Source organism: Macaca mulatta, chromosome X (assembly GCF_049350105.2).
Source record: "Macaca mulatta isolate MMU2019108-1 chromosome X, T2T-MMU8v2.0, whole genome shotgun sequence".
NCBI lineage: Eukaryota > Metazoa > Chordata > Mammalia > Primates > Cercopithecidae > Macaca > Macaca mulatta.
Window position 1 is genome coordinate 108017940 of NC_133426.1, and position 27029 is coordinate 108044968.

The 27029-nt window shown below is 40.3% G+C and overlaps 1 protein-coding gene across 2 annotated transcripts in view; it reads left to right on the forward strand.

The window, feature by feature from the left end:
- CENPI (centromere protein I) overlaps positions 1-25495 on the forward strand; it is a 65415-nt gene extending 39920 nt beyond the window's left edge. For both annotated transcript variants that reach the window (XM_028841983.2, XM_028841984.2), the window contains exons 16-22: positions 4955-5049; positions 11022-11157; positions 12114-12238; positions 13987-14035; positions 14167-14385; positions 23378-23419; positions 24663-25495. In XM_028841983.2, the coding sequence (XP_028697816.2) occupies positions 4955-5049; positions 11022-11157; positions 12114-12238; positions 13987-14035; positions 14167-14385; positions 23378-23419; positions 24663-24797 (801 nt within the window). In that variant the 3' untranslated portion in view covers positions 24798-25495. The remainder of the gene's footprint in view (positions 1-4954; positions 5050-11021; positions 11158-12113; positions 12239-13986; positions 14036-14166; positions 14386-23377; positions 23420-24662) is intronic.
- Positions 25496-27029: the final 1534 nt, after the last annotated feature.

Here is a 27029-nt window from a genome sequence, read left to right on the forward strand (position 1 = left end):
CCCGGCCTGTTTTGTATTTTTTAGTAGAGACGGGGTTTCACCATGTTGGCCAGGCTGGTCACGAACTCCTGACCTCAAGTGATCCACCTGCCTTGGCCTCCCAGAGTGCTGGGATTATAGGCGTGAGCCACCGTGCCCAGCCTGTATATTATCTTTTTCTAATTTCCTTCTTAAAGTAGGATTTATTTCTGATTTTATATTTACCTTCTCAAAGAGGGGGCTTATATTCTGTTCCACATTAGCACTGGGAAGCTTAGTATAGGGCACTGCTTACTTCTAGTTGTTAAAGTGGGATAGATATGGAAATGTATTCAGAGGAAACAGTGTCCTGGTTTGGTGGTGAAGGAGAGCTAGGATATGATTAAGGTAAGAAGACAGAAAAAGCATACTTTGTAGAATATGAAGGAGTATGTTTAGGTTACCACAGAACAGAGGTTCTGGATACTGCAGTTGAGAGATTTGGAAAGGATGGGATCAATGAAAGAGGACAAGAAGCATAGAGACAAGGAAGAATAAGTGACTAAAGGGGCTTACATATTGGGAGGTGACTAAGAGTAACAGGAATGTGAAATATGGTAGAATTAGCTAAACAGTAGTTTCTGAGGCCTGTAGTAACTAGTTATTGCCTTGTTATTGTATAACTTGATTACCCAGCTTAGTCTAATAAATGAATAGTATTTTTAAAACCTATTAAAATATTTTCACATTTTCAGTGTGTTTTGTTTGGGTCTAGTCAGTTATGCCTATCAGCAAATAACTTATTTTCACCGAAGAATTTTGCATGGGAAAGGCCCCACAAATCCACACTAATGTTGTTATATTTGTTTAGAGTGTTAATTTTTCAATATCTGTCCTTATTGATTTATCATTTTCCATAGAGTTGCAAACAGTGGACATAAATTTAAAAATCGGAATACATAATTAACATTGCATAATAATTTTCATGTTTCCACATAGTCGTCATAATGTTGTTAATAGTGGCACTGTAGTCCTTAGTACCATAATTTATTTAGTAATTTATTATTATTTCTCTCTTTTTAGAGACAGGATCTTGTTCTGTTGCCCAGGCTGGAGGGCAGTGGTATCACTGTAACCTTGAACTCCTGGGCTCAAGGGATTCTCCCACCTCAGCCTCCCAAGTAGCTGAGACTACAGGCATGTGCCACCAAACCTGGCTAATGTTTAAAGTTTTTGTAGAGACACGGTCTCACTGTGTTGCCCAGGCTGGTCTCGAACTTCTGGCTTCAAATGATCCTTTCATCTCAGCCTCCCAAAGTGTTGGGATTACAGGTGTGAGCCACCATACCTGGCCTCTATTATTATTTCTAATTTGTTTCTTTTGTCAGAATAGATAACAGTCTTGAGCATCTTCATAATATAGGTTTTTTTCTTAAACTCTTCCCTTGGCATACATTTATAGAAGTGAGATTACTGGATGAAAAGTAAGGTGCCGTTCCTTAGCTAATGGGATGTACACTGCAAGTTCTTGAAAAGGAGGAGGATGCAGTGAATGGAGTGCTTAAATAACAAGAGTCTAGCAGCCATGGGGAAAGAATTGGGGTTTGGGAGATGATACTAGAATAAGGTAGACTAGCTAGGAGGATAAAGTGACCTCAAAGGTGTGAAGGCCTGGTCTTCACAGTTACAGTGGGATTGGGAAGGAAATGAACAAGTAGGACATTTTGAAGAAAAAAAAATTGATAGAATATGGTGACTGAAGATAAAGTGTAAAGGATGCACGATGACTTGAAACTTTCCAACTTGAGATAGTAAATGAACTAGGGATATTTTGCCTGGAGGAGAAAAGGCTAAGATTTTCTGGTTCCCTTACAATATTTGAAGGATTGTCACATGAAAGGAGATCTCTGTGGCTTCAAGAAACAGAGGTAGATATATGGCAGTATCTTGTAACAGTTAGAGCAGACTTATGATGGAATAAAGGACTTTCAGAGGTGATATATTTCTTGACAGTGAAGTAGGTCAGGCAGAGGTTTAATGGCTGTCTATTCAGGATATTTATGTAGAAAAGGTTCACATGTAGGGTAGAGCTGTGTTTCTCAACCTTGTTTGTTTGTTCGTTTGTGTGTATGTGTGTGTGTGTGTTTTTAGATGGAGTCTTGCTGTGTTGCCAGGCTGGAGTGCAGTGGCACAATCTCGGCTAATTGCAACCTCCGCCTCCCTGGTTGTAGCAATTCTGCCTCAGCCTCCCAAGTAGCTGGGAGTACAGGCACGTGCCACCACGCCCAGCTAATTTTTTTGGTATTTTTAGTAGAGACGGGGTTTCACCGTGTTAGCCAGGAAACCCATGTCTCAATCTCCTGACATGATCAGCCCGCCTTGGCCTTCTGAAGTGCTGGGATTATAAGCATGAGCCACCGCGCCTGGCTCAACCTTGTTTTTAAAAAGAAAACCGGCCGTAGGGCGGTGGCTCATGCCTGTAATCCCAGTACTTTGGGAGACTGAGGCGGGTGGATCATTTGAGGTCAGGAATTCGAGACCAGCCTGGCCAACATGGTGAAACCCCGTCTCTACTAAAAATACAAAAATTAGCTGGGCGTGGTGGCACATGCCTGTAATCCCAGCTACTCAAGAGGGTGAGGCCAGAGAATTGCTTGAGCCTGGGAGGCAGAGGTTGCAGTGAGCTGAGATCATGCCACGGTACTCCAGTTTGGGCGATGGAGTGAGATCCTGTCTCAAAAACAAAAGACAAAACCTGTGTCCCCTTATCGTCATGAACATAAAAACCTCATATATATATATTTTTTTTTTATTAAGATGGAGTTTTGCCCTTGTTGCCCAGGCTGGAGTGCAATGGCAGGATCTCCACTCACTGCAACCTCTGCCTCCCAGGTTCAAGTAATTCTCCTGCCTCAGCCTCCCGAGTAGCTGGGATTACAGGTGCCTGCCACCACGCCTGGCTACTTTTTGTATTTTTAGTAGAGATGGGATTTTGCCATGTTGGCCAGGCTGGTCTCGAACTCCTGGCCTCAAGTGATCCTCCCGCCTCGGCCTCCCAAAGTTCTGGGATTACAAGTGTGGCCACTGCAACTGGCCCCTCATGCCTTTCTTTAATGTGGTGACAGGGGTAGGGTAGGTGGGGAATTAAAGATTTTTTTTTTTTTTTGAGATGGAGTCACACTCTGTCACCAGGATGGAGTGCAGTGGCGTGATCTCGGCTCACTGCAACCTTTGACTCCCTGGTTCAAGTGAGTAGCCTCAGCCTCCCGAGTAGCTGGGATTACAGGCACATACCACCACATCCACCTAATTTTTGTATTTTTATTAGAGACGGGGTTTCTCCATGTTAGCCAGGATAGTCTTGATCTCCTGACCTTGTGATCTGCCCGCCTCAGCCTCACGAAGTGCTGGGATTACAGGTGTGAGCCACCACACCCGGCCAAGATTTTTTTTTTCTTTTCCTGAGATGGGATCTCATTCTGTTGCTCAGGCTGGTGTGCAGTGGTGCAATCTTGGCTCACTGCAACCTCTGCTTCCTTGAGCTCAAGTGATCCTCCTGGCTCCGCCTCCTAAGTAGTTGGGACTACAGGCACGTGCCACCATGCTTGGCTAATTTTTATATTTTTAGTAGAGACAGGGTTTCACCATGTTGCCCAGGCTGATTTCAAACTCCTTGACTCAAGGGATCTGCCCACCTCAGCCTCCCAAAGTGCTAGGATTACAGGCGTGAGCCACTGTGCACGGCCAAGATTTTTGTTTTCTTTTTGAGACAGCATCTCGCTGTGTCGGCCAAGCTGTAACGCAGTGCCATGGTCTCAGCTCACTGCAAACTCTGCCTCCCAGGCTCAAGCAATTCTCCTGCCTCAACATTCTGAGTAGCTGGGATTACAAGCATGTGCCACCACGCCCAGCTAATTTTTGTATTTTTAGTAGAGACGGGGTTTCACCATGTTGGCCAGGCTGATCTCGAACTCCTGACCTCAGGTAATCTGCCCGCCTCAGCCTCCCAAAGTGCTGGTATTACAGGCGTGAGCCACCACGCCCGGTCAAGATTTTTGTTTTCTAAATATAACATTGTATATACATACCTACCGTGTACCCACAAAAATTAAAAATAAAATATTTTTAAAATGATCATATACGTTGTAATTTTGAATATCTTCAAATGATAAAATTCCTTGGTTGACACTGAAGTAGACTATTGTCTTAGATGATTCCAGAGTTACTTTCAACTAGAACATACTTCTAACCTGAATGTGAGTTGTCAAAAAGAATATTAATTGAACTGTACTCTGAGGTAGCAGTGAGCACTCTGTTACTGGAAACACTCAAATGATTAGTGTAGACCATTATTTAGTAAGAATTTTTAAGAAAGGTTTGCTGTATTAGATTTTGGGATGGTATGGATTGCTTTCAAATTTATAGATATTATGGTTTATCATCATAAATGCCCTGGACAAATTTATGTCATCATTGTATGTTTTTGTATGTGATTGAGGCTTGGGAAATCGAGGCAAGGCCTGAGAAAAGAAAGACTAGAATTGTTTTTTTTTCAAAGTCACAGAAGGTATGATAAATTTTTATGACCGTCAAAAAGGTGGCAAATTGTAAATGTAGACCACAAGGTAAAAAGGGAGAGGAATTCATATCTGTAGCAACTTCAAAAGTTCTCTGAGGGGGGATGATATAGATGCTGTTTTTATTTGATGATGTAATAGTTGTTATAAATGGAAGTAATTTAGAGAAAAGTCTGTTCTAGGCTGATAAGTTAGGCAGTCCTGTTGAGGTATGTTTCTTGTAGAGAAAATAGCAAAATAAACTTGTACGTGGCATTCGTCTGTCTTCTGGAGACTAATCATGTTGTAGAAGCAGCTGTTGGGTTCAAAATTGGATGCGGTCATCTCCATGGTCCTTTTCATCTCTAAGCCTCTGTTAGTTCTGAACACTGTTATGTCTGAATGATTTCATGAATCTTTTTTCGTTTTGTCCCCCTCAGTGTAGTGTTCTTCAGAGTCTGAAAGAGCTATTGCAGAATTGGCTGTTGTGGCTTTCTATGGACATTCACATGAAACCTGTTACAAACAGTCCTCTGTGAGTTATCTAACGGTCTTCCACAAGAGACGATCTGTATACAAATGTTTGCATATGTTTAATAGTGTGGCATGAAACCTAATTTTTTCATGTAAATGCTTAGTAGTACTTTTCTGGAAGACTTTTTTTGTGACTTTTCACTCTTCTTCCCCCACAATCCTGAAAGGAAGACTAATTCTCTAAGTTCCTATTATATAAATCAGAAAGCAACCCCTTATCTGCTAAGTGACTTCTTTCAAGAGTTAATACAAGAAAACACTAGAGAGCTGAGATTAGAATTTGCAACTTTGACTTTCATTCAGTTTAACTCATTTTATAAAATATATTCTTACATTTAAAGCCAATTTACATGACAGCTAGAAAAATCTGTAACGTAATTTTGCGTACAACTTTGTTTTTATGTTTCTGTGCTGTATTTTGGTTATGTGTGTTAATTTATCTTAACTTTGGCATTTAAAATAAGAGCCCTAAGTTTTTGTTAAATGTGTGCTTTACCTTCAAAGTAAAAAAGACTAAATTTCAAGGAACGGCATAATCAGGTTGTTTTGACTCTTTCTACTTAAAATCTTTGCCTTCTCTTATATTCTTTTTTTTTTTTTTTTTTTGAGATAGAGTCTTGCTCTGTCACCCAGGCTGGAGTGCAGAGGCGCAATATCGGCTCACCTCAACCTCCACCTCCCAGCTTCAAATGATTCTTCTGCCTCAGCCTCCCAAGTAGCTGGGATTACAGGCATGTGCCACCATATCCAGCTACGTTTTTTTTCTATATTTAGTAGAGATGGGGTTTTGCCATGTTGACCAGGCTGGTCTCGAACTCCTGACCTCAGGTAATCCGCCTGCCTCGGCCTCCCAAAGTGCTGGGATTACAGGTGTGAGCCACTGCGCCCGGCCGCTTCTTCTAAATTCTATTATCAGTCACATTATTTTTTGACATTTGACAAACTACATTATAGAAAATTGCAAATATAATCAGAAGTAGAGAAAACACTGCAGTGTTACCCTTCTGTGTCCATTACCCATCTTCAACAGTTATCAACTCTTGGTTAACCTTTTTTCATCTATAATACCTTTCACCTTTCTCTTCGATTATTTTTAAGCAAAACTCAGCTCCCATTTCAACTGTAAAAAATGGTACTAGTATGACACCTAAAAAATTAGCAGTTCTTTTTTTTTCCCCCTTTAAGATAGAGTCTCACTGTTGCCCAGGCTGGAGTGCAGTGGGGTGATGATAGTTCACTGCAACTTCCGCCTCCTGGGTTCAAACAATTCTCCTGTTTTAGCCTCCCGAGTAGCTGGGACTGCAGGCGCATGCCACCATGCCTGGCTAATTTTTGTGTTTTTAGTAGAGATGGGGTTTCACCATGTTGGCCAGGCTGGTCTTGAACTCGTGACCTCAAGTGATCCACCCACCTTGGCCTCCCAAAGTGCTGGGATTACAAGCGTGAGTCACTGTGCCTGGCCAGTAGTTCTTAGTATCTTTAAATATCTAACCAATGTTCAAATTCCCCTTAGCTTCAGTTATAAATAGCTGGTGGTTAGCTTGGCTAAAAGATGAGCCCAGACTAATTTTTCTGTATGTTCTTATCCCCATAGTAGTTTCCTATTTTGGTAGGAGAATAGAGAATAGAAGCTTCTTAAGACCTGGAAAATTGTTTTTAATTCTTCATATTCATTATTACATTGTTTCCATATACACCTGATCACTTTTAGAAGGAAATGGAGCATTAGTGGGTAGTAAACATCTTGTAAAGCTGTGCTTCTCAAAATATGGTCCTTGGATCATCAGCATAACCTGGAAACTTGTTAGAGATGCAAATCTCAGGTCTTGCCCTAGATCTACTGAATTAAATCCTGGAGTTGGGGCCCAGTAATCTGTTTTAACGCTACCATAATTCTGGTGCAAGCTGAAGCTTGAGAACCACTATCTTATCTTATCTTATCTTATCTTATCTTATGTTTGTGGCGGGGTCTGTGTTTCCAGGCTGAAGTGCAGTGGCGCAATCTTGGCTCACTGCAACCTCCGCTTCCCGGGTTCGAGCTCTTCTGCCCCAGCCTCCCGAGTAGCTGGGAGTACAGGTGCTCTCTACCACGCCTAGCTAATTTTTGCATTTTTAGCAGAGATGGGGTTCCACCATGCTGACCAGGATGGTCTCGATCTCTTGACCTCGTGATCTACCTGCCTCAGCTTTCCAAAGTGCTGGGATTACAGGTGTGAGCCACTGTGCCTGGCCAAGAACCACTATTATAAAGAAATTCCACTTAAACTTTTAATCTCTTCTATCTAAATTACATTAAGAATAGTATGTTTGAGGCCGGGCGCGGTGGCTCACGCCTGTAATCCCAGCACTTTGGGAGGCCGAGGCGGGCGGATCACAAGGTCAGGAGATCGAGACCACGGTGAAACCCCGTCTCTACTAAAAATACAAAAAATTAGCCGGGCGCGGTTGTGGGCGCCTGTAGTCCCAGCTACTCGGGAGGCTGAGGCAGGAGAATGGCGTGAACCCGGGAGGCGGAGCTTGCAGTGAGCCGAGATCGCGCCACTGCACTCCAGCTTGGGCGACAGAGCGAGACTCCGTCTCAAAAAAAAAAAAAAAAAAAAGAATAGTATGTTTGAAATTGCCTCCACCTTCCCCCCTCCCCACTATTTTTTTTGACACAGGGTTTTGCTCTGTCTCCCAGGAGTACAGTGACGCAGTCTTAGCTCACTGCAGCCTCGACCTCCCAGGCTCAAGCGATCCTCCCACCTCAGCCCCTGAGCTCTGACCACAAGCATGCACCACCACGTCTGGCTAATTTTTTTTTTTTTTTGTAGAGACAAGGTCTCACTGTGTTGTCCAGGTTGGTCTTGAACTTCTAGGCTCAAGCTATCCTCCTGCCTTGGCCTCCCAAAGTATTGGGATCACAGGAGTGAGCTACCACATCCAGTCCGAAATTCCTCTCTTTTACTTGTGGTTCTGCCTAACCTGCATTCCCCTCTGTGGGCTGCTGAGCCTGGACCCATATTTATTCATTCTCTATTCCCCCAGATGGGCAAGAGATTTGACAAAATAGTATGTTTGCATCTATAATCTTTGGCCGACTTGCAATGTAAGTCTCTGGTACCCCTGAAATAGCTGCCTTACAATTTCTGTATTATCTTTTCAAAAATCTTAGGATTCCTCTTTTATTAGTGTCATAAGTTAAGGTAGACAATTTAAAAAGGAATTCTGTTTTCTAAAATTCTTATATAAATGGAGATACATGTGGATAATTTTGCTTGCCATATCAATATTTGGCATTATATAGTATAGCTCAAGTTTTCAATAATTCTTTTTATTTAGTAAATATAGGTATAATGCCCTATTTTTGTCATGTAACCATATGCCATATCACTGTCAAAAAGGGAGTAAATTGTAGTTATATATCATAAAAAGAGAAGGGTAGAAAACTTCTCAACAGTGGTTCTCAAAGGGGGCCATTTCTGGTTGTCACAGTGACTGGGAAGAGGTTGCAACCATCATTTAGTATGTGGAAGATGGGGATGCTCAATGTGCTCCAGTGGGTGGGAAGTAGGAGGCAGTCCTGAACAGTGAATTGTTTCATCCAAAATGCCAATAGTGTCTTGTGGAGAAACACTTCAAAAGAGGCTGTGCTGAGCAATTGTCATTGTTTCAAATTATTTCAGACACAGTTGCCAAGTGCTACCAAAAATCATAGTTAAGATACAGTTATGCCTGTAATCCTAGCACTTTGAAAGACTGAAGCCAGCGGATCACTTGAGGTCAGGAGTTCCAGACCAGTCTGGCCAATGTGGTGAAACCTTGTCTCTAGTAAAAATACAAAAGTTAGCTGGGTGTGGTGGTGCATGCCTGTAATCCCAGCTACTCAGACTGAGGCACGAGAATTGCTTGAACCTGGGAGAAGGAGGTTGCAGTGAGCTGAGATTGCGCCACTGCACTCCAGCCTGGGCGACAGAGTGAGACTCCATCTCAAAAAAAAAAAAAAAAAGGATATAGTTTTGCAAATAGCCAGCTGGCTATGTGTAGTTGCTCACCTATTTGAATGGTCTCCTGATCCTTCCTTGATTGCCTCGGCACTGAATTATCGTGGTGGGCAGTAGTAGAGTTATCATCATCTCTGAAACTCTAAGATTATACATGTTCTTTTCCTTATGCATAACCATTGTTAACTACCTAGATAGGAGGGCAAAGCTATGAATTCAAATTTGTAAGTCTTTTCCTAATCCATTTAACATTGTCAAAGATTGAAGGACAGTGGTGAGTAGATGGATGGATTGAAGTAATACCCATATGTGCTGTAAGAGACTCCATTCATTGATCCGGGGATAATATAAAATAGCCAGATCTGCTTTTTTACTAGAAGAATAAAAGATGCCAGAAATTTTGCTAATTCCCTTTTAGGGTTGAATTGAATTCAAGTGAAAATATATATATATATATATAATATATTTTTTTTTTTTTTTTTTGAGATGGAGTCTCACTCTGTCGCCCAGGCCAGGCTGGAGTGCAATGGCATGATCTTGGCTCACTGCAACCTCCACCTCCTGGGTTCAAGGGATTCTCCTGCCTCAGCCTCCCTAGTAACTGGGATTATAGGTGTGCACCACCATACCTGGCTAATTTTTGTATTTTTAGTAGAGGTGGCGTTTCACCATGTTGGCCAGGCTGGTCTTAAACTCTCGACCTCAGGTGATCCGCCTGCCTCGGCCTCCCAAAGTGCTGGGATTACAGGCGTGGGCCACTGACCCCAGCCAAATTCAAGTGAAAATATGTTTAATAGCATTTTAGCTCAGGAATTAAGGCAAAACTGAGTTTTGATTTGTGTACTGTAGTTTTCCTTCGATCTGTGTTGCAGTGTTACTGACAGTATAGGAAATGATTCCTAAAGTCATTTTAATGTTTATTCCTTTAAATCACTTTTGATTTGGTTGGGATAAATTAGTTCTCATTTTTTCTAGTTTACTGTATCATTTTGTTCATTTTCACATTTTATCCTGAATTTTTTTTTTGAGACAGAGTCTTGCTCCGTTGCTCAGGCTGGAGTGCAGTGGCATGATCTTGGCTTACTGCAACCTCCACCTCCCGAAGCGATTCTCCTGGCCCAACTTCCCAAGTAACTGGGATTATAGGCACCCACCATTACACCTGGCTAATTTTTGTATTTTTAGTAGAGACAGGGTTTCACCATGTTGGCTAGGCTGGTCTCAAACTCCTGACCTCAAGTAATCCAACTGCCTTGGCTTCCCAAAGTGCTGGGATTACAGGTGTGAGCCACTGCACCTGGCTTGAATTTTTTTTTTTTTTTTTTTTAAACAGAGCCTTGCTCTGTTGCTCAGGCTAGAGTGCGGTGGTGCAATCTCGCTTACTGCAACCTTTGCTTCCCAGGCTCAAGTGATCCTCCCACCTCAGCCTCTTGAGTAGTTGGAACTAGAGGCATGCGCCACCACCTCACTTAATTTTTGTATTTTTTGTAAAGATGGGGTTTTTGCCATGTTGCCCAGGATGGTCTCAAACCCCTGTATTCAAGAGAGCCCCCCACCTTCACCTCCCTAAGTGCTGGAATTATAGGCGTGAGCCACTGTGCCCGGCCCTGAATTTTTCATGTCACTTTTATGTGAACTTTTTTTCCCCACTTAACTTTTAATGGAATACCTATTTTTCTAATGGTTTTTATATATCTCACTTGAGAATTTTCATATCTGCTTGGAGCTTAATACTTTATTTCTCTGGTATTTACTAGTAGAGTCTGATTGCTTAGAATGTTCTATGAATTCATCTTAATGGTTCCCTGGAGGGCTAAGTGTAGTTTTGTGAGTAATCACTGTGATTTTTTTAAAAAGTGAATTATACATTGGAGCACTGATAGTTTTTAAAATCTTCACCAACTTTTTGCTTTATATTATTTAGCTTTAGCTTGGAAATTGTGAACACTATTCTTACTCTGTATCTGAATGTTATGGTTTCTTATTGCAGAGAGACAACTTTGGGTGGATCCATGAACTCTGTGTCTAAACTGATCCACTATGTAGGGTGGTTATCCACTACTGCAATGCGCTTGGAGAGCAACAGTACTTTCTTGCTGCACTTTATTTTGGATTTCTATGAGAAGGTAGTACACATTACATTTTCCCCATTTGGATTTTTGTGAAGGCTGTCCACTTTACTGGCTTATTGTTTAAATTTTATGTACAACCATTAAGGTGGGCTATGATCTTATTAGCATCATTAAAATAACCTCACATTTTGAAGTTCATGATTATTTTCTCCCCAGAATAACTCACTTTCATAAACAAAGTGGAAAGACAAATGCCTTTATTTAGGGCCAGGTACCACTACATTGACCTGTGTTAATACTGGCCCTAGAGAGAAGTCTATTGTTAGCATTATTTTTTGTTCATCCCGTTCCCAACCCTGGCAGAAACCAAAAATATCTTGTTGTTTCTTCAGATCTCAATTTCTACCTTTCAACTGCCTTACTTCTCTTGCTACCTAGTACCCTTTTATTGTTTTATAGTATATGACCTGGACAGAACTATAGGTTGGTGCAAAAGTAATTGCAGTTTTTGCCATTGAAAACAATAGCAATAACCACAATTACTTTTGCACCAATTTAATATTATCCATGAAGTATCCATTATAGTCTCACTTTTCCCAGCTTCCTCTCTTTACTAATACCTAGTTGTCTTGTGTTATGCATTTGCTTAGAAGCATGCTCCTTTGTTTTCTAGGTTGACAGCTAACTCATATGATAAGTAAGTATTATGGGACTTAAGGAGAAAGAAATACTTCCTTAATCTACCCTGTCCCCTAACTTTAAGACCTTTCCCCGCCAAAGAATGAAAGATTTGAGTAATGGCCTTCTGGAAATAATCCTGTATAGTGTAGTTGATGTTTGGTGAAGTATATTTTAAGCAAGCTTGTAGTTACTTGTTTATTTAGGAGTTAGGCATGTCCAAAGCTAATGTTATATTATTGCTTATCTTATACTGATGATTCTTTGGGTGAACTTAGTTGAGGAGTTCTGGGGAATACTCTATATACTGATGTTATCATTCTTCCTCCAAGGTGTGTGACATATATATAAATTATAACCTTCCGTTAGTGGTGTTGTTTCCTCCTGGGATCTTCTATTCTGCACTCCTCAGCCTGGATACCAGCATCCTGAACCAGCTGTGTTTTATTATGCACAGGTACAAAGCCTTTTTACCATTTTATGAAACAATGTATTATAATTCTCTCTTCCTCTTTCAGCTATAATACAATAAATATTCCTACTCGTCTTCTGCCAGGGCCTCTGGAAATCGGAAATGTGGCTTGCTTTTGGACATGACCTTCCGATATGAGGCCATGGTAGCCGTGTTGTTTTTAACTCCTCCACTGCTGTGGCTACGGAATAAAAAAAAAATTCATAGTTAAGGACTTGTTGTGCAATGGTACTGTTGCACTCAGCGTTGTTCATTCTAGTTGTTGTGTCTTCAGGAAAAATTAGTCATTTGGTGATAATTGCTTTGAGTGTTTGTAGCTTCTCTGGTAAAAATAACATTTTCTGGGAGATAAGGGGAGCTATTGCCAATTATGTGAAACTGTAAGTATTATTTCTGGTCTCCTCTAATTCTTTCACTTGTGGACTGAAATTAGTTTCTTCAGTCCATAAGTGTAGACTTTTTTTTTTGAGACGGAGTTTCGCTCTTATCACTCGAGTGCAGTGACATAATCTTGGCTCACTGCAACCTCTGCTTCCCGGGTTCAAGCGATTCTCCCCCTCAGCCTCCTGAGTAGCTAGGATTACAGGCGACTGCCACCACGCCTGGCTAATTTTTTGTATTTTTCATAGAGCAGGGTTTCACCATGTTGGCCAGGCTCGTCTCGAACTCCTGACCTCAGGTGATCCACCCACCTTGGCCTCCCAAAGTGCTGGGGTTACAGGCATGAGCCACCATGCTCAGCTTAGTGTAGACCTTGTTGGCATAACTTGTAGGAATGTGTCAAGGTTAAAATGTTTAAAAACTTTGGGAGGCCGAGGCAGGCGGATCACAAGGTCAGGAGATCGAGACCGCAGTGAAACCCCGTCTCTACTAAAAATACAAAAAATTAGCCGGGCGTGGTGGCGGGCGCCTGTAGTCCCAGCTACTCAGGAGGCTGAGGCAGGAGAATGGCGTGAACCCGGGAGGCGGAGCTTGCAGTGAGCTGAGATCAGGCCACCGCACTCCAGCCTGGGTGACAGAGCGAGACTCCATCTCAAAAAAAAAAAAAAAAAAAAAAAAAAAACTAATTAGTTGTTAATAGTTCTCAGACAAGAATTTCCCCTTTATCCTTTCCGCTGCACCTTTTTTTTTTTACATTAGGAAAATATATTCTATATCAGTGACTGCTTTTGAGCCTCTATTAATTTTTTTTTTATTATTTTACTTTAAATTCTGGGATACATGTGCAGAATGTGCAGGTTTGTTACGTAGGTATACATGTGCCATGGTGGTTTGCTGCACCTATGAACCCATCATCTAGGTTTTAAGACCTGCATGCATTAGGTATTTGTCTTAATGCTCTTCCTCCCCTTGCCCCCCACCCCCTGGCAGGCCCCAGTGTGTGATGTTCTCCTCCCTGTGTCCATGTGTTCTCATCATTCAACTCCCATTTATGAGTGAGAATTCTATTAAATTTTTAATAGTGAAACATTGAAAGCATTTTTCATTGCTTATTTTTTATTTAGTCAAGTATACAACTTAAGTATACAATTTATTGAGCCTCTGTTAATTTTCACTTGAGGAGAATGTACCACAAAAGGATAAAATCCTTAACTAGACCACTGGATATTTGTGTATATGCACATTTGCATATATTTACATTTAAAATGTATTTTTTTTTAAATTTTACCATTTCAAAGGCATTATATTCAAAGTCATGTTAAATGTTTCATTCTGTTTGTTTTTTCTGTTAGGTATCGTAAAAATTTGACTGCTGCAAAGAAAAATGAGTTGGTACAAAAGGTATGAATAAGAAAGCTCTGTGTTAAATCACTTTTGTTTAAAAATTAAGTCTAGATATTTATGACCTGATGGGAATAAGAAGGAAAGGGAAAATAGGTGATAGTGACAATTTTTTATTTCTTTCCCGTTAGACAAAATCAGAGTTCAATTTCAGCAGCAAGACTTATCAAGAATTTAATCACTATTTGACATCAATGGTTGGTTGCCTGTGGACGTCTAAACCCTTTGGGAAAGGAATATATATTGACCCTGAAATCCTAGAAAAAACTGGAGTGACTGAATATAAAAACAGTTTAAATGTAATCCATCATCCTTCTTTCTTGAGTTATGCTGTTTCCTTTTTGCTGCAGGTAAGGGTATTGAAAGAATTTTTAGATTTTGTATTGTAATACTGTGATGGCGTATATAGGAAATGCCATAAATTTAATGTGTCTGAATTGTAAGACACGTGTTTAGTAATTTTTTTTTAAGTAACAACTAAATTTTGGGCATTGTGCTAGGCTCTGAGATTCCAGTTAATTTAAGTAAGTTTCTGTCCTCTAAGAGAGCTTGGGCTTGTAGCAGAGATAGGCTTGTAAACAAATTACTCTAATACAGTGTGGCAAAATGAGAAAAGGTTCAGTTGTAAGAAGGATGGGGGAGTGATTAGTCCAGTCCTGCCTGGGTAGAGGTGGTGCTATGTAAGGAAAGGCTTCATAGATGTGGAAGCTCTCATAAAATCCTTCTAGACAAGATAGAAAATATAGGCTAGATAATAGTACAATTAGAGTTAGAATCTTAGTCAAAGACTGCTGATTTAATGGATTGATATCAATGGAGGAGGGTTTATGTTTGTGTGTGTCCTTTTAGGACTTAATTCTCAGCCCTGTCACTTTCAACATTATGTGTGTGTGACATGGAGAAGAACTCAAATGGTAGTATCTGAAATGCATGGATGAGACAACAGGGTGGAATTACAAATAACCTGAAAGAAGTTGGACTCAGGATTCCCTTAACAGACTGAAACATTGAGAAATCTAACAAAATGAAAAAAAGTGTGCAGGGTGTGGGAGATATTCATTGAATAAATTTTAATATATGTATACAATGAACCAGGCACTATAGTGAGTAAGACCCTCTGAGTGTTGTCGTCAGAGAGCTTAACATCTAGTCAGGGAAGCAGTCATTAAACAGACATCTTAGAAAAAACAATAATGAGTGATATAATAGGAGAAAGTACAGAGATGAAAAAATATAAAGGGGTGCTAAGTTCAGGATTTGCAGAAATGATGCTGATTGAAATTTTGAAGCGTGAACATGAGCTTGTCAAGATAGGAACAGAGTTTGAGGAAAAGTGCAAAGATGCAGAGCAAATATAGAACAGAAGTCAGCAAACTTTTCTTGTAGAGGGCCAGATTGTAAATATTTTAGATTTTACAGGCCACATGGTCTGTGTCAAGAGTACTCAACTTTATCATTGTAGCATGAAAGCAACTGTAGACAAAGCATAAACAAATGGTTATAGTTGTATTCCAGTAAAAAATTTATTTACAAAGCCAGGTGTTGAGCTAGAGTTTTGGTCTTGGGCTGTGGTTGGATGACCCCTATGTTAGAGCCTGTCATGTTTGAGGAACATGAGGTAGAATTGTAGGGCTAGAGCGGTGATTCTACACTGACTGAGCAGCAGAGTTGTCAGTGGTGCTTTTTTTTTTTTTTTTTGCTTTTTTTTTTTTGAGATGGAGTCTCGCTCTTTCGCCCAGGCTAGAGTACAGTGGTGCGATCTTGGCTCACTGCAACCTCTGCCTCCCACGATCAAGCGATTCTCCTGCCTCAGCCTTCCGAATAGCTGGGATTACAAGTGCCCGCCACCATGCCCGGCTAATTTTTATATTTTTAGTAGAGACAGGGTTTCACCATGTTAGCCAGGGTGGTCTTGAACTCCTGACTTCAGGTGATCTGCCTGCCTCGGTCTCCCAAAGTGCTGAGATTATAGGCATGAGCCACCGCGCCCAGCCAGTGGTGCTTTTTCAAAGTGTACATCCTTAGCTGCTCCCATGCTGAGACTCTGATTTAATAACTCTAGGGTGACATTCAGGACCCACCTTTTAAATAGTTCTGATATACAACAAGAGTTGAGAGCCACTGGGCTAGACTATAACATGGTAGGAGATGAGGTTTTGAAATGTAGTCAAGGACTAGATGCTGAGGAAAATAATACATAAGCCTCTGAAACCATATTGATTGATTTGAATATTTGAGTAAGAATTATATTTTTTAACTACATAGAAGAATTTCAGAGACTATAGTATAGTGATTTTCTGATATTTCTTCTTGTCTTTTTCTCTTTTCTTGCCTTCATAATAACTTATCATACAATATACAAAAACCTGTGTCAAATTAATAATATTCATATTACTACTAACATGAGGCTACTAGATGAAATTTTAAATGTTTGCAGGTCTTTTTCCTGCTGGACTAAATCCTTCTGCAAATGTAAGGTGCACATACTGTATTTTACATGCAGTTAGGTATATTTGTTATTTCTGTTTGTTTTCGTGTTTTACAGATTGCCTTATTTTTCTTTTTAAGACAAGGTGTCATTCTCACTCTCTGTCCCCCAGGATGGAGTGCACTGTCACAATCTTGGCTCACTACAGCCTTGACTTCGGGAGCTCAAGTGATCCTCCCATCTCTGCCACCTGAGTAGCTGGGACTACAGGCGTGTGCCAACGCTCCTGGCTAGTTTTTTCATATTTGTAGGGATGGAGTTTCGCCATGTTGCCCAGGCTGGTCTCAAACTCCTGAGTTCAAGCGAGATGCCTGCCTCAGTCTCCCAAAGTGCTGGAATTAAAGGTGTGCACCACTGTGCCTGGCTACTTTTTGTTTTTAGATTTTATTTTGAAATATGTAAAAATGTACATAATTCTATACTATGAAAATCTCTCTTCTGTCCTTTCCTCTTCCATCTTTTACCATCTTCTGCCTTGAGATAACCATTTCTATTGCTTTTTGTTTTTTCCATCCAGTGTTTCCTTTCTTTAAACTTAGTAAGCATTGTTTTATAATCTGTATTTGATAATTCCATCGTCTGAAGTTTTTGAATGTCTGTTTCTGTTCCCCGCTTTTTTTTTTTTTTTTTTTTTTTTTTACCTCTTTTGTGCTTCTTCCTCATACTGCTTTGTTTCTTTGTGTGCCCGGTTATCTTTGACCATGTGCTGGATACTTGGACTATTATTTTGTAGAAATAATTTGAACACTGAAATGATATCTTTCTGCACAGAGGACTTGCCTTTGCTTCTTACTGGTACCCAGTGGTGCTCTTTGTCTGGCACTACCCTAATCCAAGTTCTGTGTCTGAGATTCCCTGAACTATAGGAGGTCAGACTGCAAGCTTGTAAGAGGACTAATTTACTTCTGGTTATGTCTTACCTTGAAAGTATAGCCCATTGGGTTTCCAAGTTTAAAGTGGGGCATGATTTATAAGAGTTCCCAATTTTGGAAAACCCTGTGCTCTGAATTTAATTACCTTAGTTCTTTGAGGCCGTGGAAGTACAGTTCACTTTGGTAGCAAATTCCTCTGGATTGGCAAATTCCCTCAGGCCAAAAGTGATTTTGAGTATTAGACTGACTTCTTTGGGTTATCATCTTCTATATTTTGGCCTTGTAACTCCTTACCGTAGCATTAGCACCTTGTTACTTAAAAAAAAAAAAATCTACCTTTTGTTATGGAAAAGTGTCAAACATAACAAAGGTAGAATAGCATGATGAGGCCAGGCACGGGGTGGCTCACGCCTGTAATTGTAGCAGTTTGGGAGGCCAAGGCAGGCAGATCACTTGAGGTCAGTAGTTTGAGACCAGCCTGGCCAACATGGCAAAACCCCATCTCTACTAAAAGTACAAAAAATTAGCCAGGCGTTGTGGCACGTGCCTGTAGTCCCAGCTACTCAGGAAGCTGAGACAGGAGAATCACTTGAACCCAGGAGGCAGAGGTTGCAGTGAGCCGAGATGGCATCACTGCACTCCAGCCCAGGTGACAGCAAGACTCCATCTCAAAAAAAACAAAAAACAAAACACAAGAACAACAAAAAACAAATACGCAGTTCAATGGCTTTTAGTTTAGTCATAGAACTGTGCATCCATCACTATCATCAATTTTAGAACATTTTCATTATTCCCAAAAGAAACATCACACCCCTTAGCTATCATTCCCCATGGCCTCCCACCTCCCAGTCTTAAGCAAACACTAATCTACTTTATATATCTATGTATTTGCCTGTTCTAGAAGTTCCTTTTTTTTTTGAGACGGAGTCTCGCTCTGCTGCCCAGGCTGGAGTGCAATGACGCAATCTCGGCTCACTGCAACCTCTGCCTCCTGGGTTCAAGCTATTCTCCTGCCTCAGCCCCCCAATAGCTGGGATGACAGGCGTGTGCCACCATGCCTGGCTAACTTTTTTGTATTTTTAGTAGAGACGGGGTTTCACCATGTTGGTCAGGCTGGTCTCGAACTCCTGACCTTGTGATCCGCCCACCTCGGCCTCCCAAAGTGCTGGGATTACAGGCGTGACCCACCCGGCCTGGCCTCTAGAAGTTTCAAATCAATGAAATCATACAATATGTGGTCTTCTGTGACTGGCTTCTTTCTTTTTCTTTTTTGAGACAGAGTCTTGCTCTGTCGCCTGGGCTGGAGTGCAGTTGTACCATTCCGGCTCACTGCAACCTCTGCCTCCTCGGTTCAAGCGATTCTCCTGCCTTAGCCTCCTGAGGCACTTGCCACCATGCCCAGCTAATTTTTTGTATTTTTAGTAGAGACAGGGTTTCACCATGTTGGCCAGGCTGGTCTCTTAACTCCTGACCTCAGGTAATCTGCTCAGCCTCCCATAGTGCTGGGATTACAGGCATGAGCCACAGTGCCCTGCCTGGCTTCTTTCACTTAGCATAATGTTTTCAGCATTCAGCTGTCTTATGGCATGTATCAGTACTTTGTTTTTACTGATAAATAATATTCATTTGATAGATATGACACATTGTATTCATTTATCAATTGATGGACATTTTTGTTGTTTTCACTTTTTGGTGATTGTGAATAAGTATTCTTGTAAAAGGTTTTGTGTGGACATATGTTTTCATTTCTCTTGGGTGTATATACCTTGGGTATATATACTTAAGAGTGGGAATACTAGATCATATGGTAACTCTATGTTTAACCACTGCAAGAACTTCCAGACTGTTTTCCAAAGTGGCAGCACCATTTCACATTCCCATCAGCAGTATGTGAGAGTTCCATTTTCTCCACCTCTTTCCTAACACTTTTTATCTTTTTTTTTTTTTTTTTTTTTGGTTCTAGCCATCCTGGATGTGTGAAGTGGTATTTCATTGTGGTATTGATTTGCATTTCCATGGTAGCTATTGATGTTTAACATCTTTTCATGTGCTTATTGATCATTTATATATTTTCTTTGGAGAAGTTCTATTCAGAATAGAAATGTTTAAATTTTTTTTTTTTAAGTTTTTTAGTTTCTTACTTTTTTTTTTTTTTTTTGAGATGGTCGTTCGGTAGCTCAGGATGGAGGGTAGTGGCACAATCACAACTTACTGCAGCCTTGAACTCCAGAGCTCAATTGATCCTCCCACTTCAGCCTCCTGAGTAGCTGGGACTACAAGTGCACACCACCACTCCTGACTCATTTTTTGTAGACAGGGTTTCACCATATTGCCCAGGCTGGTCTGGAACTCCTGGGCTCAAATGGTCCATCCGGGTTGGCCTCCCAGAGTGCTGGGATTACAGGTGTGAGCCACCACACCTGGCCCTTTGCTCATTTTTTAATGAGTTTATTTGTGATTTTATTATCAAGTTATAATAGTTCCTTTATCAAATATGTAATTTGCAAAAGTTGTCTCCAATTTTGTGGGTTGTCTTTACTTTTTTGTTAATGTCTTTTGATTTACAAAAGTTTTTAATTTTGATGAAATGAAATTTCACTTTTTTTTCCTATTGCTTATGCTTTTGTTGTCAGAGCTTAAGAAATCACTGCCTAACCCAAGGTTATAAAGATTTACTCCTCTGTTTTGTCTGAGAATTTTATAGTTTTAACTCTCATATTTGGGTTTTTAAAATCGGTTTTATCTCTTGTATATGTTATGATTTAAGTATACAACTTCATTTTTGTGTGTGTGAGTACACAAATGTACCCACACCATTTGTTGAAAAGGCTACTCTTTCCCATTAAAATGTCTTGGCACCCTTGTCTAAAATCAATGGACCATAGATGTATGGACTCTTAATTCTATTTTATGGATCTATATGTCTATCCTTATGCCAGTAAATGCTGTCTTGATTAGTATAGCTTTGTAGTAAGATTTGAAATCAGGAAATATGAGTTCCCCAACTTGTTCTTCTTTTTCAAGATTGTTTTGGCTATTCTTGGTTCCTTGAAATTCCATATGAATTTTAGAACCAGCTTATTAATTTCTATAAAGAATCCAGGCCAGGCACAGTGGCTCACACCTGTAATCCTAGCACTTTGGGAGACTGAGATGGGTGGACCACCTGAGGTCAAGAGTTTGGGACCAGACTGGCCAACATGGTGAAATGCTGGCCATTTCTCTACTAAAAGTACAAAAATTAGCCAGGCGTAGTGGCACATGCCTGTAATCCCAGCTGCCAGCTACTCGAGAGGCTGAGGTGGGAGAATCGCTTGAACCCGGGGAGCGGAGGTTGCAGTGAGCTGAGATTGCGCCACTTCACTCCAGCCTGGGTGAAAGAGCAAAACTCTGTCTCAAAAAAAAAAAAAAAAAAGAATCCAGCTGCTATTCTGATAGATAATAGCTTGTAATCTGTAGAAATTTGGGTAGTATTGCCATCCTAATAATATTCTTCCAATGCATGAACATCATATGTTGTTCCATTTATGTAGGTCTTCAGTTTTTTTCAACAATATTTTGCAGTTTTCAGATTATAAATTTTATACTTCTTTGGTTAAATTTATTCCTAAGTATTGTGTTTTTTGATGTTATCATAAATGGAATATTTTTCTTGATTTCAGTTTTGGATTGCTTATTGCTATTATATAGAAATGCAATTGATCTGCATCCATATATTGATCTTATATCTCATAATGTTGTTGAACTCATTTATTAGTTTTTATAGCTTTTTGGTATATTCCTTAGGATTTTCCACATACAAGATTATGTCTTCTGCAAATAGAGATAGTTTTGTTTTTTCCTTTTAAATTTGAATGCCTTTTCTTTGTCTTGCCTAATTGTACTGCCTAGAACCTCAGGTACTATGTCGAATAAAATGGCAAGAACGGCCACTTAATCGTAGGGAGAAACATTTCACTTTGTCGTTTGTCAGGTTGGGGAACTGCCCTTCTATTTCTAGTTTGTTGAATGGTGTTTTTTGGTGGAATCTCGTTCTTCTTGCCCAGGCTGGAGTGCAGTGGTGCAGTCTTGGCTCACTGCAACCTCCACCTCCTGGGTTCAAGCAATTCTCTTGCCTCAGTGTCCCAAGTAGCTGGGATTATAGGCACCTGCCACCATGCCCGGCTAATTTTTGTATTTTTAGTAGAGATGGGGTTTTACCATGTTGGCCAGGCTGGTCTTGAACTCCTGACCTCAGGTGATCTGCCCACCTCGGCCTCCCAAAGTGCTGGGATTACAGACGTGAGCCACCACGCCTGGCCAAATGTTTTTTTTTTTTTTTTTTTTTTTTTTATGAATGGGTGTTAGATGTTGTGAAACGATTTTTCTGCATCTATAAACATGGTTTTGTGGTTTTTGTCCTCTATTCTACTGATATGGTATATTATATTAATTGAGGTTCAGATGTTTAACCAACCTTGCATTCTTAGAATAAATCCTGTTTGGTGATGGATAACAATTCCCTTTTACACATTACTGGGTACTTTTTTTTTTGTAACCCTCTATAGCACACAGGCTTACTAAATTCAGGAAGGGCGACCAAAAACTCTTTTTACAAGTCTTATAGATTCTTGGAAACAAACAGATTTGACTATTGAATAAAAAATGTTAAAGCATATAAGTGACCAGTTTAGTTTGGAAAATAGCTCAGGCTAGATTGTCATGTAAGACTTTTATGAGGTAATGTTGAACTTCATAAAGACAAGTGAGTCAAGTGCAGCCGTAAATGATTGTAATGATAATAATTATTATGATGGTACTAATGTTTTGCCTTGCCTTTGTTTAATAACTTACCCTCTTTTTTTTTTTTTTTTTTGAGACAGAGTTTCACTCTTGTCACCCAGGCTGGAGTGGAATGGCACGATCTTGGCTTACTGCAACCTCTGCCTCCTGGGTTCAAGTAATTCTCCTGTCTCAGCCTCCTGAGTAGCTGGGATTATAGGTACCCGCCACCACACCCAGCCAATTTTTGTGTTTTTAGTAGAGATGGGTTTCACCATGTTGGTTAGGCTGGTCTCGAACTCTTGACCTCAGGTAGTCCTCCCTCCTCGGCCTCCCTAAGTGCTGGGATTACAGGTGTGAGCCACCGCTCCTGCCTTATCCTCTTTTTTTAAGTACCACAATATACATTGACTCTTTGATTATCAAAGCAGTCCTGTAAGGTTGTAAGTTTAGGCACCATTATTCCCATCTGAAAGGGGAAGGAATAGCCTCAGGAAGATTGATTTATTGCTAAAAGGGAAAAATAATTAACAATTATTTATTTGTTTATTTATTTATTATTTTTCAATGTTTTATTTCCATAGGTTTTTGGGGGACAGATGGTATTTGGTTACATGAGTAAGTTATTTAGTGGTGATTTGTGAGATTTTGGTGCACACATCACCCGAGTAGTATACACTGAACCCAATTTGTAGTCTTTTATCCCTCACTCCCTTCCCACCCTTTCCCCGAGTCCCCAGAGTCCATTGTGTCATTCTTATGCCCTTGCATCCTGAGCTTAGCTCCCACTTATGAGTGAGAACATACGATGTTTTTTTTTCCATTCCTGAGTTACTTCACTTAGAATAATGGTCTCCAATCCCATCTAGATTGCTGCAAATGCCATTAATTCATTCATTTTTATGGCTGAGTAGTATTTCATCATATATATGCCACAGTTTATTTACCCACTCATTGATTGATGGGTGTTTGGGTTAGTACCCGGCCTGTTATACATAGTTTAGGAGTTTTAACTTAGCAATAATTTTTAAAATGTTATTTCTTAAAGCTGATGGATATTTGAAAGGAATCCAAAAGTGATGGTAGGAATAGAACTTTGCAAATGAGCAAGTGAAGTGCCATCTTAATTTTCTGATGATTTGTACTAACCAAGTATTTCTATCCCCATATCTCCCCACTTCTTTTTTGTTTTGTTTTGTTTTTTGTTTGTTTGTTTTTAAGGAAAGCCCAGAAGAAAGGACAGTAAACGTGAGCTCTATTCAGGTAAATAAATTTACTTTCATCATGTTGAGGGATTTCATACAGCTTAATTTCATCAAGAGAATTTATGCCTTTCCTTTTTGCCAAACCTTAAGCCTGCTGCCTCCACAAAGTCAAAATGAAGTGTTTGCCTTCCAAATTCATTCCAATGACTTTAATGTGAATTTATTGGCACTTATTCTTTCTAGTCTTATCTAGGATATAACTCTTGATAGTTACAGTTGCATATATATAAAGTGTGACTGTAATGAGACTGGTGTAACAAAACCGTACATAGGCCGGGCATTGTGGCTCATGCCTGCAATCCCAGCACTTGGGGAGGTCGAGGCAGGAGGATCCCTTGAGGCCTGGATTTTTTTTTTTTTTTTTTTTTTTTTTTGTTGAGAAGGAGTCTTCCTCTGTCCCCCAGGCTGGAGTGCGGTGGTGTAATCTCAGCTCACTGCAACCACTGCCTCCCGGGTTCAAGTGATTCTCCTGCCTCAGCCTCCCGAGAAGCTGGGATTACAGGTGTGTACCACCATGCCTGGCTAATTTTTGTTTTTTCAGTAGAGAAGATGTTTCTCCCTGTTGGCCAGCTGGTCTCGAACTCCTGACCTCAGGTGATCTACCCGCCTTGGCCTCCCAAAGTGCTGGGATTATGGACATGAGCCCCCGCACCCGGAGTCCTGGAATTTGAGATCATCCTGGGCAATGTAGCAAGACCATGCCTGTACTAAAATTTTAAAAAATTAGCCAGCCATAGTGGCTTATGCCTGTGGTCCCAGCTACTCGGGAGGCTGAGGCAGGAGGATTGCTTGAGGCTGGGAAGTCGGGGCTACAGCGAGCTGTGATCACTGCTGCATTCCAGCTTGGGCAACAAACAGAGCAAAATCCTATCTCAAAAAATAAACAAACAAACCATATATAATTATCTCATTATCAAAAACTGCTATTTACATATTTAATATAGGCAGTAATGTAATAATATCGGCTCCTATGTTATCTCCTAGAGTGTGAGAATGATGACACATTTCCATTGCGTAGTACTTAAATTTTTTTGCCAACATAATAAAATGGATGTTTAGCCCTTGGAATTGGGTACTTTCTGGTTTAAATGTTACTTAGTGACTGAGCTCATTTTCCCCCGGAACTAATTTTGATATGTGCATGCAGGATGCTGCAAACTCTTCCTAGGGAAAGAGAAGGAAATAGAGAAAAAGCATAGTAAAATATTTGATAAGTAATTTTCCTTTTTCTGTGCCTGCAGGGAAAGAAATGGAGCTGGTATTTGGACTATTTATTTTCACAGGGGTTACAAGGCTTGAAACTTTTTATAAGAAGTAGTGTTCATCATTCTTCCGTTCCCAGAGCAGAGGGCATAAACTACAACAATCAATATTAAATGAATGTCGACATAAACTGAGCATACTGGACAAAACTCCCTCCTCATTGCTAGAGCAAAATGGCTCACCTTGAGTTCCCATTTTCATTTTACTAACAGATTGCCATCCTCAAGGAGTACTCAGACTGGCCTTCTGTTCATGGCTTAGGAGAGCCTTGGTGTGGCTAACTGATTTTTAAAGATTTAGATTTTTTTTAGCATACCAGTGAAAAATGGACCCCTTCATCATCAGGCTCTGCCTTCTACCAAATTATACATGAAAAGACACATCTGTTTTGTGGTAGGATTTTTTCACATTTTGGGGTACTATGAGCTGCATTGATGGAAGACAGCAGGCAATATGTGGTGACAGTTAATTCACAGGCATAAACATGCAAAATACTTTGCTGCCTCTGGGGATATTGTCATTTCTCTTACTGTGAACAACAGCACTAGCACCAAGTTAACAGGATGCAACATGTATGACTCTAAAAGCCCTAAGTAGTTGGTAACTTCCTGGGCCTTCAATCATAGCAATTTGATGAGGGAAGGAAGGGAAGAGGATTTGTTGGGTAATCAAGACGTTCCTGTATATGTCTGATTTCATGGAACTGGTCTATTTTGTTTGTGTGTATTGTATATGTATATGTGTATGTGTGTGTCTGTAGCTTCAGTTTTTAAGTGTTAAGGACTAAATAAACTAACTGAAATTTTACTTTTAGAAGGAATTCTGAAGTTTAAAAAAAATAATAGCTAGAATATCTTGCTGAAAATGTACTATAAAATTTTGCCTGCTGGGCGTGGTGGCTTACGCCTATAATCCCAGCACTTTGGGAGGCCAAGTTGGGTGGATCATGAGGTCAGGAGTTTGAGATGAGGCTGACCAATATGGTAAAACCCCGTCTCTACTAAAAATACAAAAAATTGGCCGGGCATGGTGGCATGTGCCCGTAGCCCCAGCTACTCAGGAGGCTGAGGCAGGAGAATTGCTTGAACCTGGGAGGCGGAGGTTGCAGTGAGCCAAGATCGTGCCACTGCACTCCGGCCTGGGCGACAGTGCGAGACTCTGTCTCAAAAAAAAAAAAAATTTACCTCAATTTGAGAAGAATCAAGCTGAATTAATTTTTGTCTTTAAGGATGCATACTTGGGTTCCTTTTTTTCCTCATTAAAAAAAAAAAAAAACCTAAACTATATTATTGGATGGTGTTCAGACTAGAAATCCCATTCATCCATTGACTCATTTATTGATTCAATAAATATTTATTGAGCTCCTTACTCTGTGCCAGGTACTCTTCTGTGTGCTGGTTACGCAGTTGTGACCAATACAAAGTACTTGGGGCTTTTTTTGTTTTTGTTTTTTGAGATGGAGTCTCATTCTGTTGCCCAGTCTGGAGTGCAGTGGCATGATCTTGGCTCACTGCAACCTCTACTTTCTGGTTCAAGCGATTCTCCTGCCTCAGCCTCACGAGTAGCTGGGATTACAGGTGCCAGCCACCACGCCCAGCTAAGTTTTGTATTTTTAGTAGAGACAGGGTTCCGTCATGTTGATCAGGCTGGTCTCGAACTCTTGATCTCAAGTGATCCACCGGCCTTGGCCTCCCAAAGTGTTGGGATTAGAGGTGTGAACCATTGCACCCAGCCCAAAGTACCTGTTTTTATGTAGTTTACATTCCAATGGAGAAGACAGACAATAACATATATCAAATGCTATAAAGAAAGGGCAGGGAATAGGGATAGAATGTGTTGAATTTTGTCAAATGCTTTTTTTGTATCTTTTGAGATTATCATATGGCTTTTGCCCTTCATTCTGTTAACATGATATATCATGTTTACTGATTTGTGTATATTGAATCATCTTTGTATCCCGGGATGAATCCCATTGGGACAGAATGTGGAGAGGGTTGAAACTTTAGATAAGATGGTTTGGGAAAGCCTGTTTGAAGAGATGACATATGCAGAGGCCCCAATGAAGGAAGTTTATGAGCCATATAAATATTTGGTGAAAGAGCATTCTGGACAAAGGTAAAAAACAAGTGGAAAGGCCCTAAAATGTTAACTTACTTGGCATGTTTGAGGAACAACAAAGAGGCCAGTAAGGTTACAGCATAGTGATTAAGAGAGAAGAATGGTAAGAAGTGACATAAGGAAGAAAGCCAGGTCCTTATAGCCTGGCGTGGATATGTAAATGGGAAGCAATTAGATTGAGAAGAGGAGTGACGTAATTTGATTTACCTTTATGAAATATGGAGCTA